Below are 26686 nucleotides of genomic sequence, written 5' to 3'. Positions count from 1 at the left end.
TGTTGGCTTTTCTGTCTCCCCACTAGAATGAAAGCTTATCGAGTCTTGCTTACCACTGTGCTCCCATCACCTGGCACCATGCCTAACATACAGTTATATAATCAATATGTATTTGTTGAGACATTCATTCCTTTAGCAAATTTTGGATTCTAGGACCTTAAGTTAAAAATTTCACAGTCCGTTCTCCAGGAAGAAAGTGATGGGGCTGTAATTTATTCGTTGCTGCCTGCTCAGACCAAAGTTTGTGGCCTCCTCTGAGACAAATGAGTCAGGATATTTTCATATATGTCAGACAAGGTGCAAGTTGTCTTATGATTCAGATATTTCATCATATACAGATGGTCATCTGGAGGTGGTCCAGCAGAGTCTGTCAGGGGTCAGAGAAGGGCATTTCTGTATTGAATGAGAAGTTTTCTGTCTCAGGAGTGATTTAGACACATCCTTGGATTATGTGAATCTCAACAGAACTGCAGTCTTACCTGATGTCTGGTAGCAGAGAGAATAAGTTGCAGTTTCCTTGGAAGGCAGAGACTGGAGCTTTCTGAAAATAAGACAACTAAAGCCTTGAGGGGCTATTCATACCAATATATCAGAGCAGTACTTAAATATTTTTTTTTATCATATGTTGACTTCCGTCATTGAGATTTTCTTACACCTCGTAACATAACTGTTCGGTATTTTAAGAAAGATTCCCCTACTTCCTCCTTTCACTTTATTAACTCAACCAGCTGTACTCAGAGGAACAACTTGCTGAACTCACTCTCCAGCGCTGGGAACTGGCCTGTCTCCTATGAGATGCTCCTCAGGACCCCAGAGCAGACTTCCATGCTACTGTGGGCATCCTTGCTGGTCCTCGGTAAGTAGTGGGGGAAGCCTCTGTTTTCTGGGAAAACGGAGTCTCTCCACAGGTAAAAGACCTCTCCTCTGTGCTGCTGAAAAAATGGATTTTAATCTCATTTAGAACAGCAGAAAATGAACAAAGGGGAAAGATATTGATACAATGGAATGAGAGGGAAAAAATTATTTCTAGTAATGTGTTCCTTGTTTGCTTTTAATTGCCTATGAAAAATTCCTCTTACCTCCCCAAAAGTGGGCTTTTCTTTCCGTGCAGAAAACTACAGTTAAATTTGGTTACCTTTCTAATTACAGATCATGAAAACCAAGAGTGAAAGATGAACTGAGTCCCTTGTGAAAGGACCATGTTCTGACCGTGAGCTGATGTAGAATGATTTTCTGCTGAGAATAGTTATTTCTTTCTTGTATTCTAAGATCAAACCTGCTCTGATGTTCGCAAAAAGCATGAGAAGAGGAGAAATAAGACAATTTCCCTTTGATTTTTCTTCCCTGTTTGCCAATATTTGTCCAAATGAGACACTGATTTTCTAGTAGCTCAAGCTTAGGGAAATAAAGACCAGTCAGTCATTTGTACACTGAATTTTGTTGAATGTGTTTGCCTTGTTCTCAGCTATATCTCCAGACTCCAATTAAGAAAGGAAGAGTACGGGGCTTCCCTGGTGGCACAGTGGTTGAGAGTCCGCCTGCCGATGCAGGGGACATGAGTTCGTGCCCCGGTCCGGGAAGATACCACGTGCCGCGGAGCGGCTAGGCCCGTGAGCCATGGCCACTGAGCTTGTGCGTCCAGAGCCTGTGCTCCGCAACGGGAGAGGCCACAGCAGTGAGAGGCCCGCGTACCGCAAAAAAAAAAAAAACAAAGGAAGAGTTATTAGTGTGACTGGCACATTATGGGAACTCAGTAAATAGTGAATGAATGGCTATATGGGGCATAGCATGGTGCGGGGCAATGCAGAGTATGCAGGGACATGGAGGACATGGCCTCTGCCCTCAAAAACTGACATTCTGATAAAGAAATCAAAGGACAAATAAAAGAGCATTTGACTTGGCAATACAAGAAAATTATTACACAATGGATCATAGGGTAATGATAATTAATTCTTGCTGATAATAATTAATTCTTGCTGAGCCCTATGTCAGACAGTCGTCTAAGAATATCCCATTGTATTAATGTATCCAATCCTCTAACAATCGATGAGCTGGAACTTCTATAAATCCTGTTTTACAGATAAGGAATCTAAGGCATAGAGATGGTCTCTTGCCTTAAGTTTCATGCAGTAGTAAAGTGGCAGAGTCAGGATTCAAACCTATAATCTGATACTGGAGCTGTGCTTTTAACCACTGCCCCATACTGTATGTCCAGTTATGAGTTTCAACTGAGCGGGAATGGGAGGGGTTCTGAATCAATAGAAAAGTGAATGTGCTGCAGCCTACAGGCATCTCAGAGGGCTTCATGGAGGAGGTGGGATTGTATCTGGGCTTTGATGTGTGAGTGTAACTTGCTTTTGCTTCATAATGAAGGAGGAGAATAACACTCCAGGCAAGAAGATAGTGAAGCCAAGCCTCAGCAGCAGCCACAGTCATGTCAAAAAAAACCAATTACAGCAACCTTAATTGACGACTTACTAATTTAACTCATTAAAATACGGCCATGAGGTCAGTTTGATGGCCCCCATCTTACAGAGGAGAAAACTGAGCCTTGGAGGTTTTGTGTAGTTTGCCCAGGGCCGCACAGCTAAAATTCAAACCTGTTTCTTCCTGAGTCTGCAGCCTGAGCTTTTGGCCATGACGTTATCTTGTTCCTCCAGGGTGGGTGGAACTGGGCATGCTTCTCCTCCGTTTGGCTGGAAGTCGAAAATGGGCGGGTGAACTCTCACGGTAGAATGGTTTGGGACTCATTGCCTTGTGCTGATGCCTTGCTCTTGACTCTCTTGCAGCAGCTCCAGTCAGTGGACCACTTGGTAAGTCCATCTTTTCCTTCCCTTTCTCTTTTATGTTTCTGGATATCTTTTATTTACTTTTTATTTTTTTTATAAGGATGTTGTTTTCTTTTTTTTTTTAACATCTTTATTGGGGTATAATTGCTTTACAATGGTGTGTTAATTTCTGCTTTATAACAAAGTGAATCAGTTATACATATACATATGTTCCCATATCTCTTCCTTCTTGCATCTCCCTCCCTCCTACCCTCTCTATCCCACCCCTCCAGGCGGTCACAAAGCACTGAGCTGATCTCCCTGTGCTATGCGACTGCTTCCCACTAGCTATCTACCTTACGTTTGGTAGTGTATATATGTCCATGCCTCTCTCGCGCTTTGTCACAGCTCACCCTTCCCCCTCCCCATATCCTCAAGTCCATTCTCTAGTAGGTCTGTATCTTTATTCCTGTCTTACCCCTAGGTTCTTCATGACATTTCTTTTCTTAAATTCCATATATATGTGTTAAGTTACGATATTTGTCTTTCTCTTTCTGACTTACTTCACTCTGTATGACAGACTCTAGGTCCATCTACCTCATTACAAATAGCTCAATTTCATTTCTTTTTATGGCTGAGTAATATTCCATTGTATATATGTGCCACATCTTCTTTATCCATTCATCCGATGATGGACACTTAGGTTGTTTCCATCTCCGGGCTATTATAAATAGAGCTGCAATGAACATTTTGGTACATGACTCTATTTGAATTTTGGTTTTATTCTTTTTGTTGCAATGGTAAATGGGAGTGTTTTCTTGATTTCACTTTCAGATTTTTCATCATTAGTGTATAGGAATACCAGAGATTTCTGTGTATTAATTTTGTACCCTGCAACTTTACCAAATTCATTGATTAGCTCTAGTAGTTTTCTGGTAGCATCTTTAGGATTCTCTATGTATAGTATCATGTCATCTGCAAACAGTGACAGCTTTACTTCTTCGTTTCCGATTTGGATTCTTTTTATTTCCTTTTCTTTTCTGATTGTTGTGGCTAAAACTTCCAAAACTATGTTGAATAAGAGCGGTGAGAGTGGGCACCCTTGTCTTGTTCCTGATCTTAGTGGAAATGCTTTCAGTTTTTCACCATTGAGGATGATGTTGGCTGTGGGTTTGTCACACATGGCCTTTATTATGTTGAAGAAAGTTCCCTCTATGCCTACTTTCTGGAGGGTTTTTATCATAAATCAGTGCTGAATTTTGTCAAAAGCTTTCTCTGCATCAATTGAGATGATCATATGGTTTTTCTCCTTCAATTTGTTAATATGGTTTATCACATTGATTGATTTGCATATATTGAAGAATCCTTGCATTCCTGGAATAAACCCCACTTAATCATGGTGTATGATCCTTTTAATGTGCTGTTGGATTCTGTTTGCTAGTATTTTGTTGAGGATTTTTGCATCTATGTTCATCAGTGATATTGGCCTGTAGTTTTCTTTCTTTGTGACATCCTTGTCTGGTTGTTTCTGGATATCTTAATAGCTATCCTGTATCTCAAATACTTGTAAAAAGAGGCCTTGTTGTGCCCACATCATTTTCTTGAGGACTACGGGCAGGTGAAAACATGTCTTACGACTCTGACCCTAAGAGTTTGGGAGTCACACTCCTGGTTGAAACCTGACATCGTGCTGGATGATCTTGGAGACAGGGCTGGGATACATGTCACAGAATTCAAGGAAATGGGGTGTCCCCACCTGATGTGGGATTCTAGCCAACTTGACAGAATGCATAGAATCTTAAGAGGGGAAGGACAGAAATAAGCCATTACCTCATTGGGAGAGGCTGAGGTGCAACCAACTTTCCGGCTTCCCCATGTCCCCCCAAGCTTGACAGAGCCATGGGCAACCAACTCATCCCGAACTTCAGCATTCTGTGTAGACATTTCTCTATTAATAAGCTCAGATCATGATAACTTTGAGCCCCCATCCTACTGGTCAGTAGAAAGTTCAGCCTTCTGTTGGGAGCTGTCTCCACGAGTTTTGGCAATCCCCGCTGATTTGTCCAGCCCACCCCCACCCCCCATCCAGGGAGCTTCTTATGGTCAGCCAGCTCCAGCCAGTGGGAGCCACTGCCCCTTGATGCACACCATCCCCTGCAGCTTCTGGGCCTGTGATTCTCCCCCTCAGTGCTGTGGCTACAACCCATCTCCCACAAATCTCTGCCTAACTGGGAGGAGATCTTAACTGGACTAGGTTTTGTTAAACATTCTAGGATGGAGAAATAAAATACAAAGAGTGTCAGCTAGTAGATATAGCTAATCTCAGAACCCATTGACTCAGTCCCAACCTCTTAAAGATGCTGACAAGTTGTGTCTCCCCTTGACCACTGGGCCACCTGTACATGGCAGGAGCAACTTACTTGGACCAGCGAGGAATAAAGCTGCATACACCAAAGAAGTTCTCCCTTCCCTCCAGTATAAGACCTACTGCCCAGTCTCCATTTCCCTAACCCCAGATGCTTCCCAGGAACATAAACAGTGCAGATTTCCATTCTCTTTAAGAGAAACACAACCCCGTACTCACTGGGGCGTAGTATATCTGTATAAATCTCTAGAGAAAGAGAAAGGAAAAAAAGTCTGCAGAGACACATGAATGTTTCTATAATCGAACAGAACATTTAATTTCTTTATTTAAAACAAGCGTTCAGGTTATTCTACAGTTTTTGCCCCCAAACAGAGTATTTCCATTACATTTGGGTACAATTCTAAGACATATTTGGGGCAGTTCTTACAGAAAAAGGTCAGAATATTTAAAGTCTCAAGCTTTAAAAAAACAATTGCTTGTACGCCCTTGAATACAGACAGTCCTCCTTACCTGAGTATAAAAAGTACTAAGATAAAAACACACTTAATTGATTCCACTTATGATTTTATGGTAAATTGCATATCCCCAACAATGAGATTTTATTTTTGGAAAAAAGACAATACAAATGGAAATAATGTGTTTTATTTTCTACATCACAGAATTTAGATTACCAAGCCAATTTGTAGAACAAAGCATGAATCAAATATTGGTTTTTGTGTGGGTTTTTTTGCTTTGTTTTGTTTTGTTTTGTATGTGATAGCTGTAGGAAACTAAAACTGCAAAAGAGCTCCCCTGCTATGCTTCTCTCCTTTCATCATAAAGGAAAAATCTTCCCTCAGAATCCTCACCCCTTAGTTCACTCCTAGCTTTATTCCTCTGACATCTCCTTACTCAGAACTGTGTCACGTGGCTGGGCAAGTTAGTGCTTCTGTTTTTCAAACCCACTGGTGGGCAACAGGCTCAACAGAAGGACATTGGGACTAACTTTCAGAAGCCAAACAAATATTTTCCCTATCATTGTTTGCTCCTCTTCAACTGTTAACAAATCTTGCTTTACTACACTTGCCAGTGGCTTTGGGAGCCAACAGAGCCGTGGTCCCACAACACTTTTACCACCTTCATGAATTACTGCATCTTTGGCAGAATCTGAAGTATCACTTTACAATAAATTTTCATTGTATACACAATGAAGGATTAGCCTATCAAAACATTGATCTTTGTGCAGGCTAGAAAATAGTAGTGTTAAAGGGGTAAGAATGTTTGAGTGGGTGTTTCCAATAGTGAATAATTTGGTCTGTGATTATTTTTATTATGTCAAGGAAGAAAACCTTTTTTTTTCTATCCTCTTAGGTTTTCATAATGAGGGCCTGCAAATTAAACTGACAAAAGGTAGACTAGCAAGAGAAAAGACAAATTTTTTTATTAAAAACTTACGGGAATACACAGAAAAATATAAACTAAGGAGGCAGTTAGAATTTGGGACTTATATAACATCTGGATAGGGAAAGGGGCAGGTGAGAAGGCTACTTACTGGAAAACAAATGATTTTTAGGAAAGATAAATGGGCCCTTAAGAGAATAGATGGGAGCTATGCTAGTTTTGTGACAAGTTCTGCTTTAGGTGTGGTGCCAACTTCCAGTGTCTGGTGATAAGAGCTGATCATTTATTTGCTCCCGGGGAGGTGATTTATGACAATTGAACTCTTCACAGGCTTTGCTTTTAGGCAGATAAGAGAATTCAGAATAAAAATAAAATAAAATCTATTCTCAAATGCCTTCAGCTCAAAATAATTTTAGATTCATCCTCCAGTTACTAACTCTCACACCTTGAAGCTACAAAACTTAGGAAATAAACTCAGATAAGAAAGAGCCACAGTAATGGCTGCAGGAAATAAAGTTAAAAACAAAATCTCCCAACCCAGAAATCCTCTCCACAAAGGTAATAAAGAAAGCAAACACTTTTAGCATTGAAGAAGCATTAAACCATACGCTTAATAATAAACATGCTCATCACAGACAATCCACCAAGAGATTGCAAAGACAGAAAAGGATCTCTCACTCTTATATTGCCAAGGGGATTCAGCCCATTACATACATGTTTTCAAGATTAAACAGTAACTAGTTCTCAAGCAGGAGGACTTGACAGCACCTTTTGTCACACATAGTTTATCCTAAATTTATCATGGTTATTGGCTTTTTTCCAGAGGAGGAATAAACATCTCATATCTTTAGGACTGGAGGTAGTCTTGCATACTGCAACAAGGTACCTACCAAAGGTAAATGCTTACCCTGCCACAGGAATGGGGAGACAGGATCCAGGGGAGCTATCCCCCTAGACATCTGCATTTCAAAAAGATGGCTCCTGGGGCTTCCCTGGTGGCGCAGTGGTTGAGAGTCCGCCTGCCGATGCAGGGGACACGGGTTCGTGCCCCAGTCTGGGAAGATCCCACATGCCGCGGAGCGGCTGGGCCCGTGAGCCATGGCCGCTGAGCCTGCGCGTCCGGAGCCTGTGCTCCGCAGCGTGAGAGGCCACAACAGTGAGAGGCCCGTGTACCGCAAAAAAAAAAAAAAAAGTTGGCTCCTTCTTGAGAAAAATGTTCCTGAGTTATGAGACTGGCAAGAGGCTTTTTAGCCATTATAAAGATTCACATACATTTGAAAGAAATTCTGAAAGAAAAAAACAGAGGGAGAAGTTGTTTCCCTTATTTTCAACAGGGAGAATTAAACCTCTTATCTTTAATTTGTATTGATATTTACCCTTACATTCTCCAGCTTCTGTCCATTAATTATTCAAAGATCTTAAGGCCTGATTTTATGCAGGGTCCACATTTTATTTTCATGAAAGAGTATCTTTGGGGTATGGGGAGTTAGAAGCACCTAGTTCCCAGCACTCATACTCTTTGTAGCTATTTCAATATAATTTTCACTTCAGACAACAGCCTGCTCACCCCTCCCCTACCTACTTCTTGTTGGAAAAACATACTATGGACCCTTTTCCATAACTGCATAATTGACCCCAATTCCTATACTCCCTCCCTCTACAATCCCTCACCCCACCATATGGCCACGCCACACAAATGCTCATGTAAGAGAGGTGTGTGTAACATGAAGAGCCCAGGTGGGAGGGAGTTCAGGAGGAATCTACTTGAGGACCTGGCCTGTTGGAAAAGGTAAGGGGGTTTGCGAGCCTCCCATCACTGATCTTCTGTGGTGAGTAGGTCCTGCTGGGGTTGCCCTCTGAAAGGTTAGTCTGTTTCTGTAGACCACAGAGCAGTTGCTGCACTCCTGGGTAAGGTGAACACAGCTGGAAAACTTGAAACCTGGGGAAACAGCAGCCCCGCCAGGGGGCCTTTCAGAGACTCACCAAAGCTGGGTGCTTCAGTCCACTCCACACAAGCCACTGCAGTGGGGACTGCAGACACCTCCACCTCAGACTCATTTCTCTTCTCCCCAGCTACTGTACCCAAACCCATGATTTCCCTCCAGCCTCCGTGGACCACTGTCTTCCGTGGAGAGAGAGTGAATCTGACTTGCAATGGATTTCACTTCTATGCACCAGAGAAAATAAAATGGTACCGTTTGTACTCTGGAAGACAACGTCCAAGTGAAACCCAAGGAAACACCCTCGAGGTTCGTGATTCTGGACAGTACATTTGCCAGGTCCCAGGCTCACTCCCGAGTAACCCTGTGCACTTGCTCTTTTCTACAGGTGAGAAAGAAGGTGAATTAGTTAAAACATTGGAAGTGGTTGCAGTACATCTTAGCTCCCTGGATTTTCCAAGAACTGAGGCCCTTCATTCTACTCTAACTTTGATTTTTCAGGTTCATGTCCTCCCTCACTGTCTATAAGTGTTTTTCAAACTACTATTGACATTAGAGTTTAAATGTCTGATATTAATCAACAGACATTCTTACACACACAATTAAAGAAGGAAGTTTTAGTTTTAGGGGATTCAAAAGTGAAGCTGTCTTAGGTCCTGCCTTCCAGGGCTCTACAGCCTCCTTGGGGAGAACTTACGTATACATGAATGTACTAAGCACAAAATAGAAAATGAAAAGTGCCATAAAATAAGAATTCAGAGGTGGGAAATCTCCAGCCTCAGGGCTTGTGTCTTCACCTATCTTAGGATATGTCCTTTCTCTATTTCAGAAAATTTAGATCACTCCTCAGGCATTGGTCTATAGGAGCAGGCATTCACTGCATCGTCTCAGAGAGAAAGGATAGAACTAGCCTGTAATCAGAATCTGAAGAGCATGAGAGCTTCATGAGTGGACCGCATTCACGGTCCCTTGACTCTGAATTTGTATCTGTGACCATAAGCCCTCTGCGTAGCGCACTCCAATGCACTGTCACAATTCCCAGTGTATTTCTCCAAGAACTACGTCTTTGACGACTCCCGTTCTGTTATTTGGTGAGCAAGTCGGTGTTGATCTTCTCCGTAATCAATGACGTCAGAGATCCGGTCACACCTCCTCTCAGCTTTTCCTCTCCACATTAGAATCCTTATATTTCTGAATCTGTCCCTGAATGGTTAAAGAGACGTGTTTGGGATTTATTTAGGAATTGTATCTGAAGCAGGTCAACTGATTTGGAAGGAAATGAGTGAGCTTGAGTCAGGAGACTAAATCCTGGGGGAGAAAAAAGGAAGAAAAAAAAAACCTCTGTAATTCAGGATGCACAGAGGAAGGAGTGCCTCAATGACAATGTCTTATCTGTGTGTGGTTTCCAGCCTCCTTCATCCTCCAGGCCCCACATTCTGTGTTTGAAGGTGACGAGTTGATTCTGAGATGCCGGAATAGGGGGAGAGAGAAACTGACTACTCTGAGGTACTTTTGGAATAGAAAAGTTATTTCTGATTCTAATAAAAGCTTGGATCTTCTGATATCACGTGCAAGTTTAAACAACAGTGGCTGTTACCAATGCACTGGATCCTTGGAAAACAATCGTGTATTGAGAACAAGTCTCACAAATATTCGAATTCAAGGTAAACACTTCATTTCATACAAATTTGCTTAGCAATGTCAGGGCAGGGTAAATTGGGCACATCCGCGGGGATCTATGTAAGTGGTGTTTTTTTGGTTTTTGGTTTTTTTGGCTGTGACGCTCAGCTTGTGGGATCTGCTTAGTTCCCTGACCAGGATTGAACCAGGGTCCTCGGCAGTGAAAGCACAGTGTCCTAACCACTGGACCTCCAGGGAATTCCCTATATAAGTTGATATCATAACAAACTCTGGAAATATTTGAGACCACGTCCTCTAAGAGACAGAGAAAGTGGAACAATTTGAATTAAATAATTCTGGGAAAGAAAAATGTGATAGAGGGGTCAATAAGTTTGTCTTGCTGGGTGTCTGAAGTTTTCCAGAACCGCGAATCCAAGCCTGCCTCATACTGAGAACTTGATTCACCTCTTCTCTCTAGAGCTATTTCCACGTCCAAAGCTGAAAGTCACAGACTCCCAGCCTACAGAGGGGAATTCTGTAAACCTGAGCTGTAAAACACAGCTTCCTCTAGAGCGGTCGGACACTCGGCTTCGCTTTGTCTTCTTCAGAGACCATGGGGTCATCCTCTCAAACTGGAGTGCGTCCCCAGAACTCCAGGTCACAGCCATCTGGAGAGAAGACTCAGGATCATACTGGTGTGGGGCCATGACCAGCGGCATCCACAAACGCAGCCTTCCACTTCAGATTGACGTGCAGAGTGAGTGCTGGAGAGCCGGGCAGTGGTGTCTCCCCTGACTGCTCCTTCTGGCCCAGTGAGGGTAGGGACTGCCCAGTACAGATGGATTTTTTCATCCTGACAGAGGCACCAGGCTTAGACTGAGAAGTGAGGTAGATAATAAAAGAAATACAGGATTTCATTTCCACCTCTATTTCTCTAAAAACTTAGTCTTTCTTTGAAATTCTAGCACCTTGAAATGACAGAGGTGATTCACGGAGGCAGATACAAGAGTTGGGCAAAACAAAATGAAAACAAGAAACAAAATTCTCTGCTACTGAATCGACAGATTCTAGGATGTCAGATCTTGGGGCAAACTATTTAGAAGACACATATCCACAGAGGTGGACCCTAACCAGTAACAACAAACAGTGTGATGTGTAAAACAGAAGAGAAGGACATACATACACACAAAGATAAATACAATAAATATCAGCTTGTCTTAGGTACCAAAGCAGGACTTCTGGAAACGGATGTGGTCTAGGTCAGTGTGAGGATAGTCACTATTGCTATTACTTCTCCCAGGTCAAAATAATTCACACTGACAACTAGGAAAGGACATAAAACCCAAATGATTTTTCAGGGAGACCCAATTTTTCTCTCCTGGAGTCTGTGCATCAGGATGGAAAGGTTACTACATTTAATGATACTCTAGGTCCCAAATCCACAGTCTATGAGCTAGAGTGCTAACACCTGCAGAAGAGTATATCTTGAAGTTCCATAAAAAGTGACCCTGTCCAACACCCCAACCCTGTCCTCCTCTCACCATGCCCTCACCTGTTGTCTGTGTTCATACAGGAATCCCCGTGTCTGGAGTGTTCCTGGAGACCCAGCCCCAGGGGGACCCGGTGGTGGAAGGGGAGATACTTGTCCTTGTCTGCTCTGTGGCTGAGGGCACGGGGAACACCACGTTCTCCTGGCACAGAGAGGACACCAGGGAGAGTCTGGGGCAGAAAAGTCAGCGCTCCCAGAGAGCAGAGCTGGAGATCGCTGTTATCAGGGAGAGCCACGCAGGGGGCTACTACTGCACAGCTGACAATGGCTATGGCCTCATCCAGAGCGAGGCGGTGAACGTCTCTGTGAGAAGTAAGTCTTAATCCCCATTGACCTTATTTATTCTCAGATTTCTCAAATTAGGGGTGGGCATAGCCAACACTATCTTTGTGACTCTAATTTTTCTATTTCCATTTTGCCATTTTCCACTGCGATATTCACTTTTTTCCATTAAATATCAATAATTCGGGTTATAAGGAGGTACTACAGTGAGGGAATGCTGGCCAGGGGCCATTTCATCTCTCGGGGATGATTCTGTGTGCCTGTACGCTGATCCATTGTGTGTTGCTCTCAAACAGCAGTCTTCTGTCATTAGCAGTGTTTTAGGGTAGGGTATAGCTCCTTCACCCTAAGCGTCAACTATACTCTCCTTTTGGTAATCCTCCACAGGGCCAAAGACATAAAACATCCCTTTACTCCATTACTGTAGGTCTAAGAGTGTGTCAATACCAACTTGTATGCAGGTCGGGAAACTTACAAGTACCAGGAGCGATTACAGAGCCCCATTATGTCCACAGAGGAGATAAGCCTTCCTTTGGGATAGCACAGTCGTAGCTTATATCTTTACCTTCCTCTGTCTCCAAGGAGTCATACTAGGTCAAGCCAGGTGCCCACTCAGCTCCCTTGGGACTAAAGAAATGGTTTCTATGGGGCTTCAACTCATCCTCTATCTCAGGTTCAGTTGCATCCCAGGCTATCCAATAAAGCTAGTTTTATGGAGGAACTACTGGAAAGCTAGATTTCCCTGCTTTCCTTTACAGTAAAACCCCTTAAAAGAGTTGTCTCTACTCACTCTCTTTACTTCTGTTTTCTCTCAAACCCATCACCTTGAGGATTGCCTCACTCCAATGGTACTTCTATACCTATTCATCAGATACCCCTTTTAAGGTTTTTTTTTTTTCTTTTTACTGGATCCCCATCACATTTTTAAAAAATAAATTTATTTATTTTATTTTTGGCTGCGTTGGGTCTTTGTTGCTGCGTGTGGGCTTTCTCTAGTTGTGGTGAGCAGGGGCTACTCTTCGTTGCGGTATGTGGGCTCCTCATTGCAGTGGCTTCTCTTGTTACAGAGCACGGGATCTAGGCGTGAGGGCTTCAGTAGTTGTGGCACGCGGGCTCAGTAGTTGTGGCTCGCGGGCTCTAGAGCACAGGCTCAGTAGTTGTGGTGCATGGGCTTGATTGCTCTGTGGCACGTGGGATCTTCCCGGACCAGGGCTCGAACCCGTGTCCCCTGCATTGGCAGGCGGATTCTCTAGATCCTCCAACTCTAATACACCTGCAAGTCCAGATAGCTCTACCTTCAAAGTATCACCAAAATATGACTAATTCCCACCACTTCCACTGCTACCACCTGATCCAAGCCACCTGGATGATTGCAATAACACTCTGATTTTCTGCTTCACCTGTGGCTCCACACAACCTGTTCTCAACACAGTATCAGAAGGAACTCTCTAAATCATAAATCAGATCATGTTACTCTTCTGCTCAATATCCTCCCATGGCTTCCCATCTCCTTCAGAGGGAGAGCCAATGTCCTCTCAATGTCCCACCAGATCCTGATGATCTGGCTATCCTGCTGTTCTGACCTGATGGCCAACCACTGTCTCCTCACCTTCTCCACTCTAGCCACCATGGCCCCCTGTCTCTTCTTCGAAACTTCCAGTCACACTCCAACCTCAGGGCCTTTGCACTGCTCTTCCCCAATATCTTCATGCTCATCCCCTCACTTCCTCCAGGACCTTACTCACTTTCTCAATGAGACCTTCCCAGCCACCCTATGTAACATAGCAGCTCTTCACCAAGGCCCTCCCTCTCCAAGTCTTGCTTAATTCTTCCTCACAGCATGTGTCACCAACTGCCATGCCATGCAGTCTTTTTCTGTCTCTTTCCACACCTCCCATAGTAGCCTCATAAAGGTAAATCTCTATTTTGACCATATTTTATCCCAAGTGCCTATTCCACTGCTTAGCTCATATTAGGCATTCAATAAATATTTGCTGAATGAATAAGTTTTGCACATATCATTTTTGCTTATCGTAGTCATAATCCTAGAAAATAAAGATATTATCATCTCCATTCTACAGAAAAGGAGTGTGAAACTCAGAAAGGTTTGGTAATTTGCCTATGGTCACAAAGCTTATACCTGGCAGCCCAGATTTGAACCTCGATACAATCTTTAAGCTCAGAGAGACAGAGATCTTTCCCTCTGTCTGACTTGTCATACTTAGCATAATGCCCTCAAGCTTCATTCTTGTTGTTGCAGATGGCAGAATTTTCCTTCTTATGGCTGTATAATATTCCATCATATTCACCTTCCATCATGATGGAATATTATATATATATATATGTACCAGATTTTCTTTGTCCATTCATACATCGATGAACATGTAGGTTGCACATGTCTTGGTTATTGTAAATAATGCTGCAATAAACATGGGGATGCAGATATCTCTTCAAGACAGTAATTCCATTTCCTTTGGATATATACGTAGAAGTGGGATTGTTAGATCATACAGTAGTTCTATTTTTAAAAAATTTTTGAGGATCCTACATACTGTTTCCATTGTGGTTGCACAGGTTTACATTCTCACCAACAGTGTACAAGGATTTTCTTCTCTCCACATCCTTACCAACACTTGTTATTCCTAGTCTTCTTTTTTTTTTTTAAGTTATAGGGAATAAAGTTTATTTTGGCAGAGTGTTAAACAAAATTAAAGTTGCATACGTTAGTAACATAATTCAACATCCTTAATTTAGTGTAAGTGTGACACATTTTCAGGCTCCGGACGCGCAGGCTCAGCGGCCATGGCTCATGGGCCTAGCCGCTCTGCAGCATGTGGGATCTTCCCGGACCGGGGCATGAACCTGCGTCCCCTGCATCGTCAGGCGGACTGTCAACCACTGCGGCACCAGGGAAGCCCAATTTGACTGTTTTTGCTTATGCTATGATTCTAAACAAACTTTATAAAAAAAGCCATTGTAACAGGTGTGAGGTGCTACCTCACTGTGGTTTTGATTTGCATTTCCCCAATTAATGATGTTGAACACCTTTTCATGAACTTGTTAGTTTTGCATGTCTTCTTTGTAAAAATGTCTATTCAAATCCTTTGTCCATTTTCAAATTGGATTGAGGGTTTTTTTGCTATGGAGTTTTATGACTTCCTTATATTATTATATATTAACCTCTTAACAGATACACGATTTCCATGTATTTTCTCCCATTCTATAGATTGCTTTTTCATTTTGCTGATTATTTCTTTTGCTGTGCAGAAGCTTTTTAATTTGTTGTAGTACTATTTGTGTATTTTCACTTTTGTCGCTTGTGATTACCGTATCCTATCCAAAAAGTCATTGCCAAGGCTAATGTCAAGGAGATTTTTCCCTATGTTTTCTTCTAGGAGTTTTATGGTTTCAGGTCTTACATTTAAGTCTTTAATACATTTCAAGTTAATTTTTATGAGTTGTATAAGATGGAGGTCCAGTTTCATTCTTTTGCATGTGAATATCAAGTTTCCCCAGCACCATTTATTAAGAGATTATCTTCTCCACTGAGTATTCTTGGCTCTCTTATCCAATATTAGTTGACAGTATATGCATGGGTTTATGACTGGCCTCTTGATTCTGTTCCACTGATTTATGTATCTGTTTTTATGCTAACACCAATTTGTTTTGGTTACTCTAGTTTTGTTATATAGTTTGAAATCAGGAAGTGTGAAGCCTCCAACTTTGTTCTTTTGTTGCAGGATTACTTTGGCTATTTGGTGTCTTTTGTGGTTCCATACAATGTATTTGTTTAATTTCTGTAAAAAATGCCATTGGAATCTTGATAGGGATTGCAGTGAATCTGTAGATGACTTATATAGTATGGACATTTTAACAATATTAATTCTTCCAATTCACAAACATGGGATATCTTTCCATATTTGTGTCTTCTTCAATTTTTTTCAACAATATCTTATAGTTTTCAATATACAGGTCTTTCACCTCCATGGTTAAATTTACTAGTAAGTATTGTATTATTTTTGATGTTATTGAAAATGGGATTGTTTTCTTTATTTCTTCTTTGGGTAATTCATTGTTACATCGATAGAAACACAGCTGATTTTTGTATGTTGATTTGGTATCCTGCAACTGTAGTGAATTTGTCTATTAGCTCTAACAGATTTTTTGTGGAGTCTTTAGGATTTTCTTTATATAAGATCATGTCACCTGCAAACGGAGACAATTTTTCTTCTTCCTTTCCAATTTGGAGGTCTTCTATTATTTTTTTCTTGCCTGATTCCTCTGGTTAGGACTTCTAGAACTATGTTGAATAGGAGTGGTGAGAGAGGACACCCTTGCCTTAGAGAATGGATCCAATGGAAAAATCAGAATTCCCCAACAATTTAGTTTATTCCTTCCATCAGTTTCTTTCCCACCTCCCCTTCAAAGACTCAGGCTTCTATGAGGAAGGAAACTGGTGGCATTTCATTGTGGTGTCCCAATATATGTTTTTAATGGAGAGCAATCTCAGAGTTACTGCTGGTTCAGCTAGTGCCCTAATCAGTGGTGATATTTGCTTTCTTTCTCAGGCAGGCTGCTGTTCCAAAGTTAGGTGCTGCCAAGCCGCTGTTGCATAACATCTTTCCAGATGTCTAGGGGAAATTTCCAAAAGGCCAAAGTACAGAATAGATAGAGAGATAGAGAGGCAGATGTAGATTTTCCCCCAAATATTAATTTCTGAAATGATGTCTGGGGGTCAGTGGAGGGAGCTGTCTACCTTTCTCCCCTTTGCCACAATCCACCCAGGCTCTTGTCTTCTACCCCTTCACAGTGAGTCACTTCCTGTCACATGCAGGCTCAGGGCTGTGCTGCCCACAAGTAGAAACCTGCTTCCTGTGCCACACCAGTCCTAGCCTAGTCCTCAAAGGCCCCCATGAATCCTCATCTTTTAGATTCTTCCCTCTACCAGGGCTCGAGGCCCCAGCCAAGCTGAGGAAAGGTTCCAGGGCTCCAGGCCCTAGACCCCTCCCGTGGAGGCTCATACAGGCTTTTCCCCTCCAGGCACCCCAGGGAAAAGAAAAGGCCTTGTTGCTGCGGGAACCACTGGGGGGACATTCAGCGTTCTCCTGGCTGTGGCCCTGCTGTTTTACTGCTGGTACCAGAGGAAACTAGGTTTGTGTTCTCTCTTACCTTTTGCTAGAGCCCATGCCCTGTCCCTGCCTCAGACACCCCAGCTCATCCCAACCTCAGTAACAGCCACGCCACCGTTCTCTACCTCACCACCCCAGCGCTCATAGACACACTCATACTCTTCCTTGAAATGGCAGTTTCCTTAATAGGTATCTAGTCTAATTTACAAAGCCTCAAGTGGAAAGGTAGGGAGGAAATAAACATTTTAATGTGAAGTTTCAAAAACTTTAAATGGTTTCCTTGGGTAGTTTCTTTGGTCCAAACAGACTGGTCAACTAGATGCTTCAGCCCACCCTACATCCCCTAGAAGTGGACAATCAAAATAAACTGGAAGCCCCTATGAAGAAATGACTGAGAATGGGAGCTGGCTAATCTTTATCCTTCTTCTTCCTCAGAGACTTGCCAGAGTCAAAGCCTGAAACGAGCACCTTGTGCTCCAATGGCTCTGCTCTCCACAGGTCAGGCCGCTGCCTCCCCCTCTACCTGGTGGAGAGAGTTTCTCCCTGGTGCTATCTGCCATGTGCTTCCAAAGGCTTCTTGCTTTAACCCAGGTCAGGGTAGTTTCAGATGCCAGGAAACCTGGTGCAGAAGACAGGCACAGAAACTTTTTCAGCTCTAGTATAATTACCCATCCTTCATCCCTGTCTTTTAATTTAATTCAATTCAACTCAACTCACCAGATCCTTCTGAGCACCTGCTATGTGCCCTGCACTGGGCTGAATGTAGGGAGCTTTGGACCTTTGACCATGAGTCTCCTTAACGAGCTTGAGACTGAGGTTCCTCTGGGCATAACCACAGATGTTCCTGGAAAGCCATCTACAGCCCCTCACTACTCTGCAAGAAAGACAAATTTGGCTATACTTAGTATTTCCTGAGGTAGATCAACACAGCCTTGAACCTTAATAAGTCTCAAATAATTGCATATTCAACATAGAAATGTGTAGCCCTGTCCCCGGCAAGTTATATGCTTTGTTCAGTTCTTTTTCACATGGTTTTCATGAGAATATGGGACTGGGCCCATGTTTGAAATAACTTTCTGATGACCTCTCTTAGGCAGTGCATGTGTGTGAAATATTTGAGAATGAGCTCCCTCTGCTGACACAATCTGCCTTCGTTTTATTTTGCAGGAGATGGTTCTCTGGGAGACACAACCAGGTGAGGCCTCAGCCTTCTGGTTTCCGAAGAATAAAATGTGCAGAACTGTGGGGCTGCAAGTTTAGGCTAAGTGATTTCTCTGTGTCCCTGTGTCTAGATACTCCCGTTTTCACATTCCTTAAAATGGCCACAATCACAGCTTCCTAGAATCCTTCTAATAGTTTGTATAATGGATTTTGCATGTATTTAGATCAGTTTCTTATTTGAAATTTATCTGAATGGATGATACCAAAGGTTATAGATTTTCTAGGTTGCCGCAGAATATTTCTGGTGCAAATAGTCCTATAGTTAGGCAACGTGTTACTATAACTACGTATAAAATGACTGTTAATTCTAGACTTTCTAGAGGAACCTCAGCTTCTAGGAATCTTCTTTTTGTCCCACATGTGCTCATATACTCATCAGATATTGTGTGTTTAAATTTGGTTTGGAAAATACGGTCTTCTTCTGTCTGTGTCAGTGCCTCAGTCTTATAGTCAGGGACTTGGAGCATGGATTATGTCTAATTTCTTCTTGAATTGTCCAGATAGAATGCTTTGAGGACACTTCCTCCAGGTGATGAGGCTGGGTTTTTTTGACCAACTGAGAGTGACCATTCTATCTATGAGATCAACATTCCTATGATGTTAGAGACTCTTCTGGCCTTGTTCTGCTGACTTCTCCCCATTCCTTTTTGTCTCTGTCTATCCCACTCTTGTGCATATTATAATGTTCCAAGGATGATCCTGTGTTTCTGTGCCTCGCAGGAGACCCCTGACCCTAGGCCCAGGAGTGTCCTTCCATCCCATGTGCCCTGCCCCAGTGGAGCTGCAGCAGTTGTATGGCAATGGTAAAGATTTCCTGGTAGGAAACTGCTCCCAGCCTGAGCCAGGGGGAGGTACTTTGTTCTGAGGCCTGGCAAAGGCCCCTGGTCTCCCTAAGAATCCCAAACCCAGACATTCACAATAAATAATTGCTTAGGAAGAAGCACCTGCAGCACGCCCCACTGACTGGGACAGCTTAGAAAGTGTTGCTTTTTCTGTTCTCAGTGCACCCCAAAGAAAGAGACCTGGTATATTCTCAGATCCAGATTATCCAGCCTGGGGAACAAGCAGAAGGTAAGTCACTGGGGAGAGATTCTTGCTGCAAACTATATTCATTCATTTGACACATATTTACTGAGCACCTCCTATGTGATGGGTACCGCTTTAAGTAAAGGGAGTAAATCAGTGAACAAGGCAGATAAAAATCCCTACAGTGTGATGCTTAGATTCTGAAGAGAGAAGGCAAACACAGAAAACTACATAACATATCTTTGCTGATGATCAGAACAAAAATTAAACATCCTTCTAACAGATATTATAATCATGAAGGTGTATGTACAAAGATTTCCCTTAAGTAATGAATGAATGATTGCAACGCACCTATTATGTGATAAGGATATATATGCATTATAATATAGAAAAATATACATATGTATGTATATGTTTAGTTAATCCATATAACAACCCTGTGTAACCAGTATACTGAACAAGCAAGACTCATGACTTAATTACAAAAATCTTCCGTCTCCCACTGTCTGTTTAAACTTTCTTCTGTGAGAGATCTTCTCGGGCACTCTGGATGAAAATTCTGGCAGCCAAAGTCTTTACAAAACATTATCTTAGACAATAGACAGTAGGTGGACACTTTATGTCATAGTCTCTATTAAGTAACTAGAACACCTAGTTTGAAGATGTTAAGCAAAACTTTCCCCTCTCCTAGTTCAGGGAAATTTCAGAATGGAAGCTGGCAGTGGTAGGGATGAGGGGGAGGACGAGGCAGATTTGGCCTCTCTGTTTCTTTGGTTGGCTTCCCCTAATTAGCCTGGAGAAAGAAGTGGGAAAGGAGTTACTTCAGCTGGTATTTTGGAAGCTGGTTTCTGCCTCTCTGGGATGGCAGATGGTTACGCAGGCACTCCCCTGTATAAGGTACACGTGTGGTCTCTTGAGGTTTCCTGCTGGACCCCTCCTTCCTAAAATTCCTTTGGCACAGCTGGTACATTTCTAATTCCAGGAGTTGTTTGTGACTCCTTCATTGGCCTCACCTCCAGTCAATCACATCCAGCTTCCTGCTGCTGGATTCCCTTGGTACCTGGAGGCCCTATTGAACAGGACCCAAGGTGACCATACTCCTGCTTGTTCTGTCTCCCACGTGGACCACATCTGTCCTTGGGGACACCTGGGAATTTCAGGTCCTTGCTGACCCACAGCTTTCTTCCAATCCCACCACCAGTCATGAGTCAGACCTCTCAACGCTCTAGATAACGGTGTTGAAATATTTTTTATTGTTATCTGCAGTAAGAAGTGCAAATTGTACTGTTAAGCAGTGTGAATGTGAACTCACACACACAAACACACACACAACTGAACTAAAGTTTTAGGAGACAGTACTTAGTGTGATGTACTCTGTTTCCTAATCTACTCATTGTTTGTTTTAATCAGCTTTATTGAGGTATAATCGACATATAATATAATTCTCTACGTTTAAACGCACAGTTCAAATTATTTTAGTAAATGCATCTATTCACAGAAGCACCACCACAATCACGATGTCGAACATTTCCAACAGCCCAGAAAGTCCTTTCATGCCCCTTTGCAGTTAATCTCCCCCCCCCCAGCTCCACCCCTGCCACCCACGGATCTGCCTTCTGTCCTATAGTTTTGCTTTTCTATAATTTCATATAAATGGAATCTTATGTAATGGAATCTTTAGGTCTGGATTCTTTCACTTAACATAATGTTTTGCAATTCATCCATATTCTAGCATATTATAAGTAGTTCACTATTTTTTTTTTGTCATGTAAAAAGCCATGCACATTTAATGTATACAACTCATGAGTTTGGAGATAAATTAACACCAAGGAAACCATCACCACCATTAAGGCCATAGATATATACATCATCTTCCAAAGTTTCCTTCCACACACTTGATGATGATGATGATGTGTGGTAAGAACACTTAACATAAGATTTACCTTAGCGAACTTTAAGTATACAATAGAATATAGTTAGCTGTAGGCACTATGCTGTATAGTAGATCTCCAGAATTTATTCATCCTTCGTAACTCAAACTTTGTACCTTTTGAGCAATACCTCTAGTCTCCTTTCCCCCAGCCCCTTGGAACCACCGTTCTACTCTCTGCTTCTATGAGTTTGAGAACATACAGTATTTGTGTCTTTCTGTATTTGGCTTATTTTTCTTAGAATAATGTCCTCCAGGTCCATCTGTGTTGTCACAAAAGACAGGATTTCCTTCTTTTTTAAGGTGGAACAATATTCCATTGTGTGTGTGTCTGTGTGTGTCTGTGTGTGTGTCATACTTCCTTTATGCATTCATCCATCAATAAACAGTTAAGTTGTCTCCATATCTTGGTTACTGTGAATAGTGCTATGATCTCTTCAAGATCCTGATTTCAATTCCCTTGGATATGTACTCAGAAGTGGGATTGCTGAATCATATGAGAGTTTTATTTTTAAATTTTTAAGAAACCTCCATACAGTTTTCCATAGTAGCAGTACCAATCTGCACTCCCACCAACAGTGTACCAGAATTTCTTTTTCTCCACATCCTTGCCAACACTCGTTATCTTTTGTCTTTTTGATGATAGCCATCCTAACAGGTGTGAGGTGATAGCTCACTGTGGTTTTCATTTGTGTGATTTTTGATGTTGAGAACCTCTTCAATAACTGTTGGCCATTTGTATGTCTTCTTTAGAGAAACATCTATTCAGAACCTTTGCCCATTATAAAACTGGGTTATTGTTATTTTTGTTATTTTAGCTATTGAGTCCTACGAATTCCTTATATATTTTGCATATGAATCCCTTATCTGATATATGGTTTGCAAGTATTTTCTTCCATTTTGTAAGCTGCCTTTTCTACCTGTAGCACCTCTCCAGTATTTTTGTGCCTAGTAGAAATTTCAGTTGTAACGTGATCCTGAACATGGTTTACAAATGAGGTTAAGGACTTTTACAAGGTCACAAGCCAGTAAAAGACTAAGTCTTCTGTTTTGCTATAATATTTGCTTCATATAGTGCCTATTGCTCTATTTGACTAACATGCGTCACCTGAACACCTGCTTTGTCTGTTGCTTTGGTTTCTCAGCCATCCCCACTAATCAGGACCTTTTGAATGATAGAACTGCCACCAATTTGATTGGGTTAATTGGGTACATCTTATAGCGTCACCTTGATCAGTTGCTGCTCTTCACACTCTGTCCTTGACATATTTGTCAAAACACCACTGAAGCTGAGCACTCTGTTGGTGGACGAGTTATATTTTAGGCACTTTATGTGTTGATGATCTGTAGCAAGATTTCTTCACCAGTGCCTCAGTGTTTGCATGAAGCCCCTGAAATTTTATGCAAATTTCCATGCATATGTCTATTGTTCTGGGGAGGGAGTACATAGCTTCTATCAGGTCATTAAAAAGATCTGTAAATCCAGAAGGTCTATGGTAAAAATATAATGAAAACAAAAGAGTTCCAGGATGTATCTTTTTTCCCAAGCTCTATCTCTCCATAAAATTACTATATATAGCTCTCATGATTCTACCTTCTCTAAGATTCTTAATTTCTAATATGCAGGATATGACAAATCATACCTGCTAAACTCTTCTCTCACTATGGCTCCATCTCTAAGAAACTTTGGCAATAAAATCAATAACCAGAACATGCTAATGCAAGAGAATTTTTCTCACAGGGCAGACATTTGAAGAGGTCTAGTGGGAACTTGCAGAACAAGCAGGGGTTGGACTTCAAGGTTGTTAAGATGGAAGTTAAGAGAGGCAAGAATTGTAGCTAAGAGAGAAATTGTCTCTTAACATCTGGTAAAGGAAGGGAGTGAGATTTCTTTCTGTGGTATTAAGGGAGCCTGAAAAGGACATGCAGAGGGCTGGGTTAAGAAATGGTAAAACAGGGCTTCCCTGGTGGCGCAGTGGTTGAGAGTCCACCTGCCGATGCAGGGGACACGGGTTTGTGCCCCGGTCCGGGAAGATCCCACATGCTGCAGAGCGGCTGGGCCCGTGAGCCATGGCCGCTGGGCCTGCGTGTCCGGAGCCTGTGCTCCGCAACGGCAGAGGCCACAACAGTGAGAGGCCCGCGTACCGCAAAAAAAAAAAAAAAGAAAGAAATGGTAAAACAAAGTCACACGTGTTGTCGGACATGTTGGGGGTCGGGGAGGAGAAAACATGACGATCAATGCAAAAGGCCTAGTGACTCCCAGATTCTGGGAAATAAGCTATAAGACTGAGTTCTGAGTGGATCCAATACTCATAGTTCAGTGGTTTCCTTTTCTTCCACAGGAAATACCTTCAGAACATCTCTAGAGGACCAGGTGAGTTTCATTTCCTGACTGTTTTCTCTCCCACTACTGCTTATAGCCTCATACTCCTTCTCCTTCCAGTTCTTCTTCTACCTTTTTTCCACCCCAGCATGCCTCAATTGTCTACTCTGAGGTGAAGACACAGCTCCGAGATGATTCAGCTGGAAAGGTCGGCTCTAAAGATGAAGATATCGTGGAAAATTACAAGGATGTCCTACTCATGTGACTTGTCCCTGATCCCAAGACCCAGCTGAGTGCAGTCCTTGAGGTCTCTAGAGTGACCAACTAGTTCCAACTTTCTGGTTCTTCTTGCCCATGTGCATTCACTCCCAGGACTTCTGATTCACCCACTCTGATGCCGTGATGGGAAAGCCCCTCAAAGACGTCACTGAAATGACCAGGGTCCATGGTTAAAAAAAGAGCCTGTGTACCTGCTCTGAGCCTAACCTAATGTGTTCCCTAGGGTGTGATTTAGGGGAAAGGAATAAGGGGGGAGAAGGACTGCTGCTGAAAAACAGAAGCATAAATTTTGGAGAACTGGGATTTGCATCTAGACAGAAAGGACCAAGTGACTCAGGTCTCTGTTTAATACATCTTCAACAATTCTCCCACTGGGGAATCAGCTGCATCAATTAGTTTCACTATGAGTGGCTGCATGTGTACTTTACAGGTAATGCATAACCCCATCCCTCCTGCTTACACTGTTTACACTGTCAAGATTCAGTTGCAGGCAGAAGAATCCATTCCAAGTGGTTTACTGATAAAGGAATTTAAGTTTATATTAACTACTTTGAAAAATCATTAGAAGACCTGAAGAAGCAGGCTCTAGACTGAGTTTCCAAAAGCAAAAGCTAATTATGTTAATGTTATCAGGGACAAAGATTTTTAACATTGGAGGCAAGAAATACAAATATAAAATTAAAAAGTTAAGTAGGTAACTTTAAGTAACCCCCAAAACCTAAATTTGAATTGGAAATGTTAGTACAAACTGATGACAAACCCTGTCTTTTTTTTTTCAAACCCTGCCTTTTAAAAAAATTATTTATTTCCTAGTTCTGTCCACTGGAAATGTCTAGAAATAATTAACAACTCAATAACAATGAGCACCCATTGCACATGTTGTAGTCTCTAAATACTATTCCCTACTCAAAGGATACAGAGCTGCCTTTCTTGTAGGAGCTGTATCTTTGAGTTATCAAAAAGGTGATGTTAGAATAATTCTTCCAATGGATGAAGAAAGACTGAAAGAAACAGAAAACGACTATTTTGTGTGAACGTTTCATGCTACTGATCAAGTTGACATACAAAAACCAGCCTAATATTATGTGCCTCCTGATGGAAGTATCCAATACCGCCTACAAAGTATTTATGCCTGAAATATCGAAACTGAATCCACTCAAGTCGCTAGGTCTAACTACCCAGTTTACAGGAAATAAATGGGACAAAGGACTATGTTAAATAGCACCATGGGATTGCAATCAGAAAAATCTAAACTATGGAAAAATCCTATAGGACAAATGACCTGGTTTCTTCAACAAACAAATGACTGAAGGAAAGAAGGAAGGAAGGAAAGAGGGAAGACCTATAAATTAAATGAGACTTGAGACATGTCAGTCAAAAAGAATAAGTGAGGCTGGACTCAAACAAATTAAGTTAAAAAGGAATTACTTATGGAATACTAAATGAAATTTGTACATTAATATAAAGAAATTATGTTTGGATAATTTATGTGTTTGAAGAATTTATGTGTTTTGGATATAAATGATAGTATTGTGGCTATGTTTTTATTAAAAAATATTCATTTTTTACTTCATACTGAAGTATTTGTAGATTAAATGATATGCTTTTGTTTGAAATAATCCAGTAATGAGAGGGTGGGCAAGAAGTGGGTAAGGGTATAGATGAAACAAGTTTGGTCATGTGAGCACCGCTTCTGAAGCTGGGTGGTAGGTACATTACAGGAGGAAGGAGGGTTTATACTGGTCTCTGCTTTTGTATCTTTCAAATTTCCATGATAAAAAGTTAAGCACTCCCAATCTCCCTTACTCTGCTTTACTTTTTTTCTCCACAGCACTTATCACTTTAAAATATACTATACAATTTTCTTATTTATTATGCTTATTGTATGTCAGCCCTCTAGAAAGTAAGTTCAGGGCAACAACCTTTGTCTCTTTTGTTCACTGATATATCCCAAGCACCTAGAACAGTGCCTGGTACATTGTAGGTGCTTAATAAATACTTTTGAATGAATGAATTACCTATTTCATTGAGGAGAATAACCACCCTCTCCAGAATGGAAGAGATCTAATGTAAACACTCTACTACCATGTAACAAGCTGGCCCCCCCATGGATCTGGCACTTTATCAAACTCCATCTGGCCTCTGTATCTGTCAGGCTGGGCACTTAAGAGTGGCCAGACTGGCCATGGTGAGCACATGCTTATATAACTGAGTACATACTTAACCTCTGCATCTTCCACCGATGCCACTTTTTACATGAACCCTTAGAGTAAGCAGCAGAGAAGCCGGGTAAAGAGCTGACTGACGTTCACCTAGGGCAAGTTATCATGTCCCTCAGATTATTGAGATCCTCTTTTGCAGCAAGGCCTTTGGTGAGCATTCATATGAGACACAAATACTCTCATGCTCTGGGTCCAATCAGAGAGGTCCACCCATGTAACTTTTTCCTAATCTCCTAACTTTTTTATTTCCAACCCCCAGACCATATGGCCCCTGCTCATGAATCAGAGTAGACATCCATCTCTGGATATCTCATCTTCCAGTCAAAGTGGACCTCTATATGTGCCACTAAAAGTTCTGTCACTGGCAAAACTCTTCTTCACAGTCCTTCAAGTACTCCCCAGATGGGGCTACAGTGTTACAACAGTCACCTCCAGCTGACACTGGCATATTTAAGCCAGGATAGACTTTTTCCTCCTCTGTCAACTGGTCATAGGGAACTCACCACCAGGCCATAGTTGTTAGTTGAGAGAGAAGTTGGAGAGACGAATATGAGCCAGTTATTATTTATTCAACTTACTCATACCTTCAGGTGTCAGATCTTCTGTAATCACTTCCATTTGGTGATGGTATGAGTTCTTGATTAGTGGATCA

General features: G+C 41.9%; 1 protein-coding gene across 1 annotated transcript; it reads left to right on the top strand.

Annotated features, from left to right (window-relative positions):
* Positions 1 to 734: 734 nt before the first annotated feature.
* Positions 735 to 25269, top strand: FCRL4 (Fc receptor like 4). The gene is made up of 12 exons (XM_024750864.1): positions 735 to 856; positions 2790 to 2813; positions 8587 to 8841; positions 9863 to 10117; positions 10552 to 10830; positions 11647 to 11934; positions 16945 to 17055; positions 18201 to 18228; positions 18975 to 19057; positions 19257 to 19325; positions 23553 to 23584; positions 23682 to 25269. Exons 1-12 carry the CDS (start codon positions 796 to 798, stop codon positions 23796 to 23798), a joined length of 1602 nt encoding a protein of 533 aa, XP_024606632.1. The 5' UTR covers positions 735 to 795; the 3' UTR covers positions 23799 to 25269.
* The last annotated feature ends 1417 nt before the right edge of the window (positions 25270 to 26686 follow it).

This window comes from Neophocaena asiaeorientalis, unplaced genomic scaffold, assembly GCF_003031525.2.
Source record: "Neophocaena asiaeorientalis asiaeorientalis breed wild unplaced genomic scaffold, Neophocaena_asiaeorientalis_V1.1 scaffold315, whole genome shotgun sequence".
In the NCBI taxonomy this organism is placed as follows: Eukaryota; Metazoa; Chordata; class Mammalia; order Artiodactyla; family Phocoenidae; genus Neophocaena; species Neophocaena asiaeorientalis.
The sequence above is the reverse complement of the archived record's forward strand: the minus strand, read 5'-3'. Positions and strand labels throughout refer to the sequence as shown.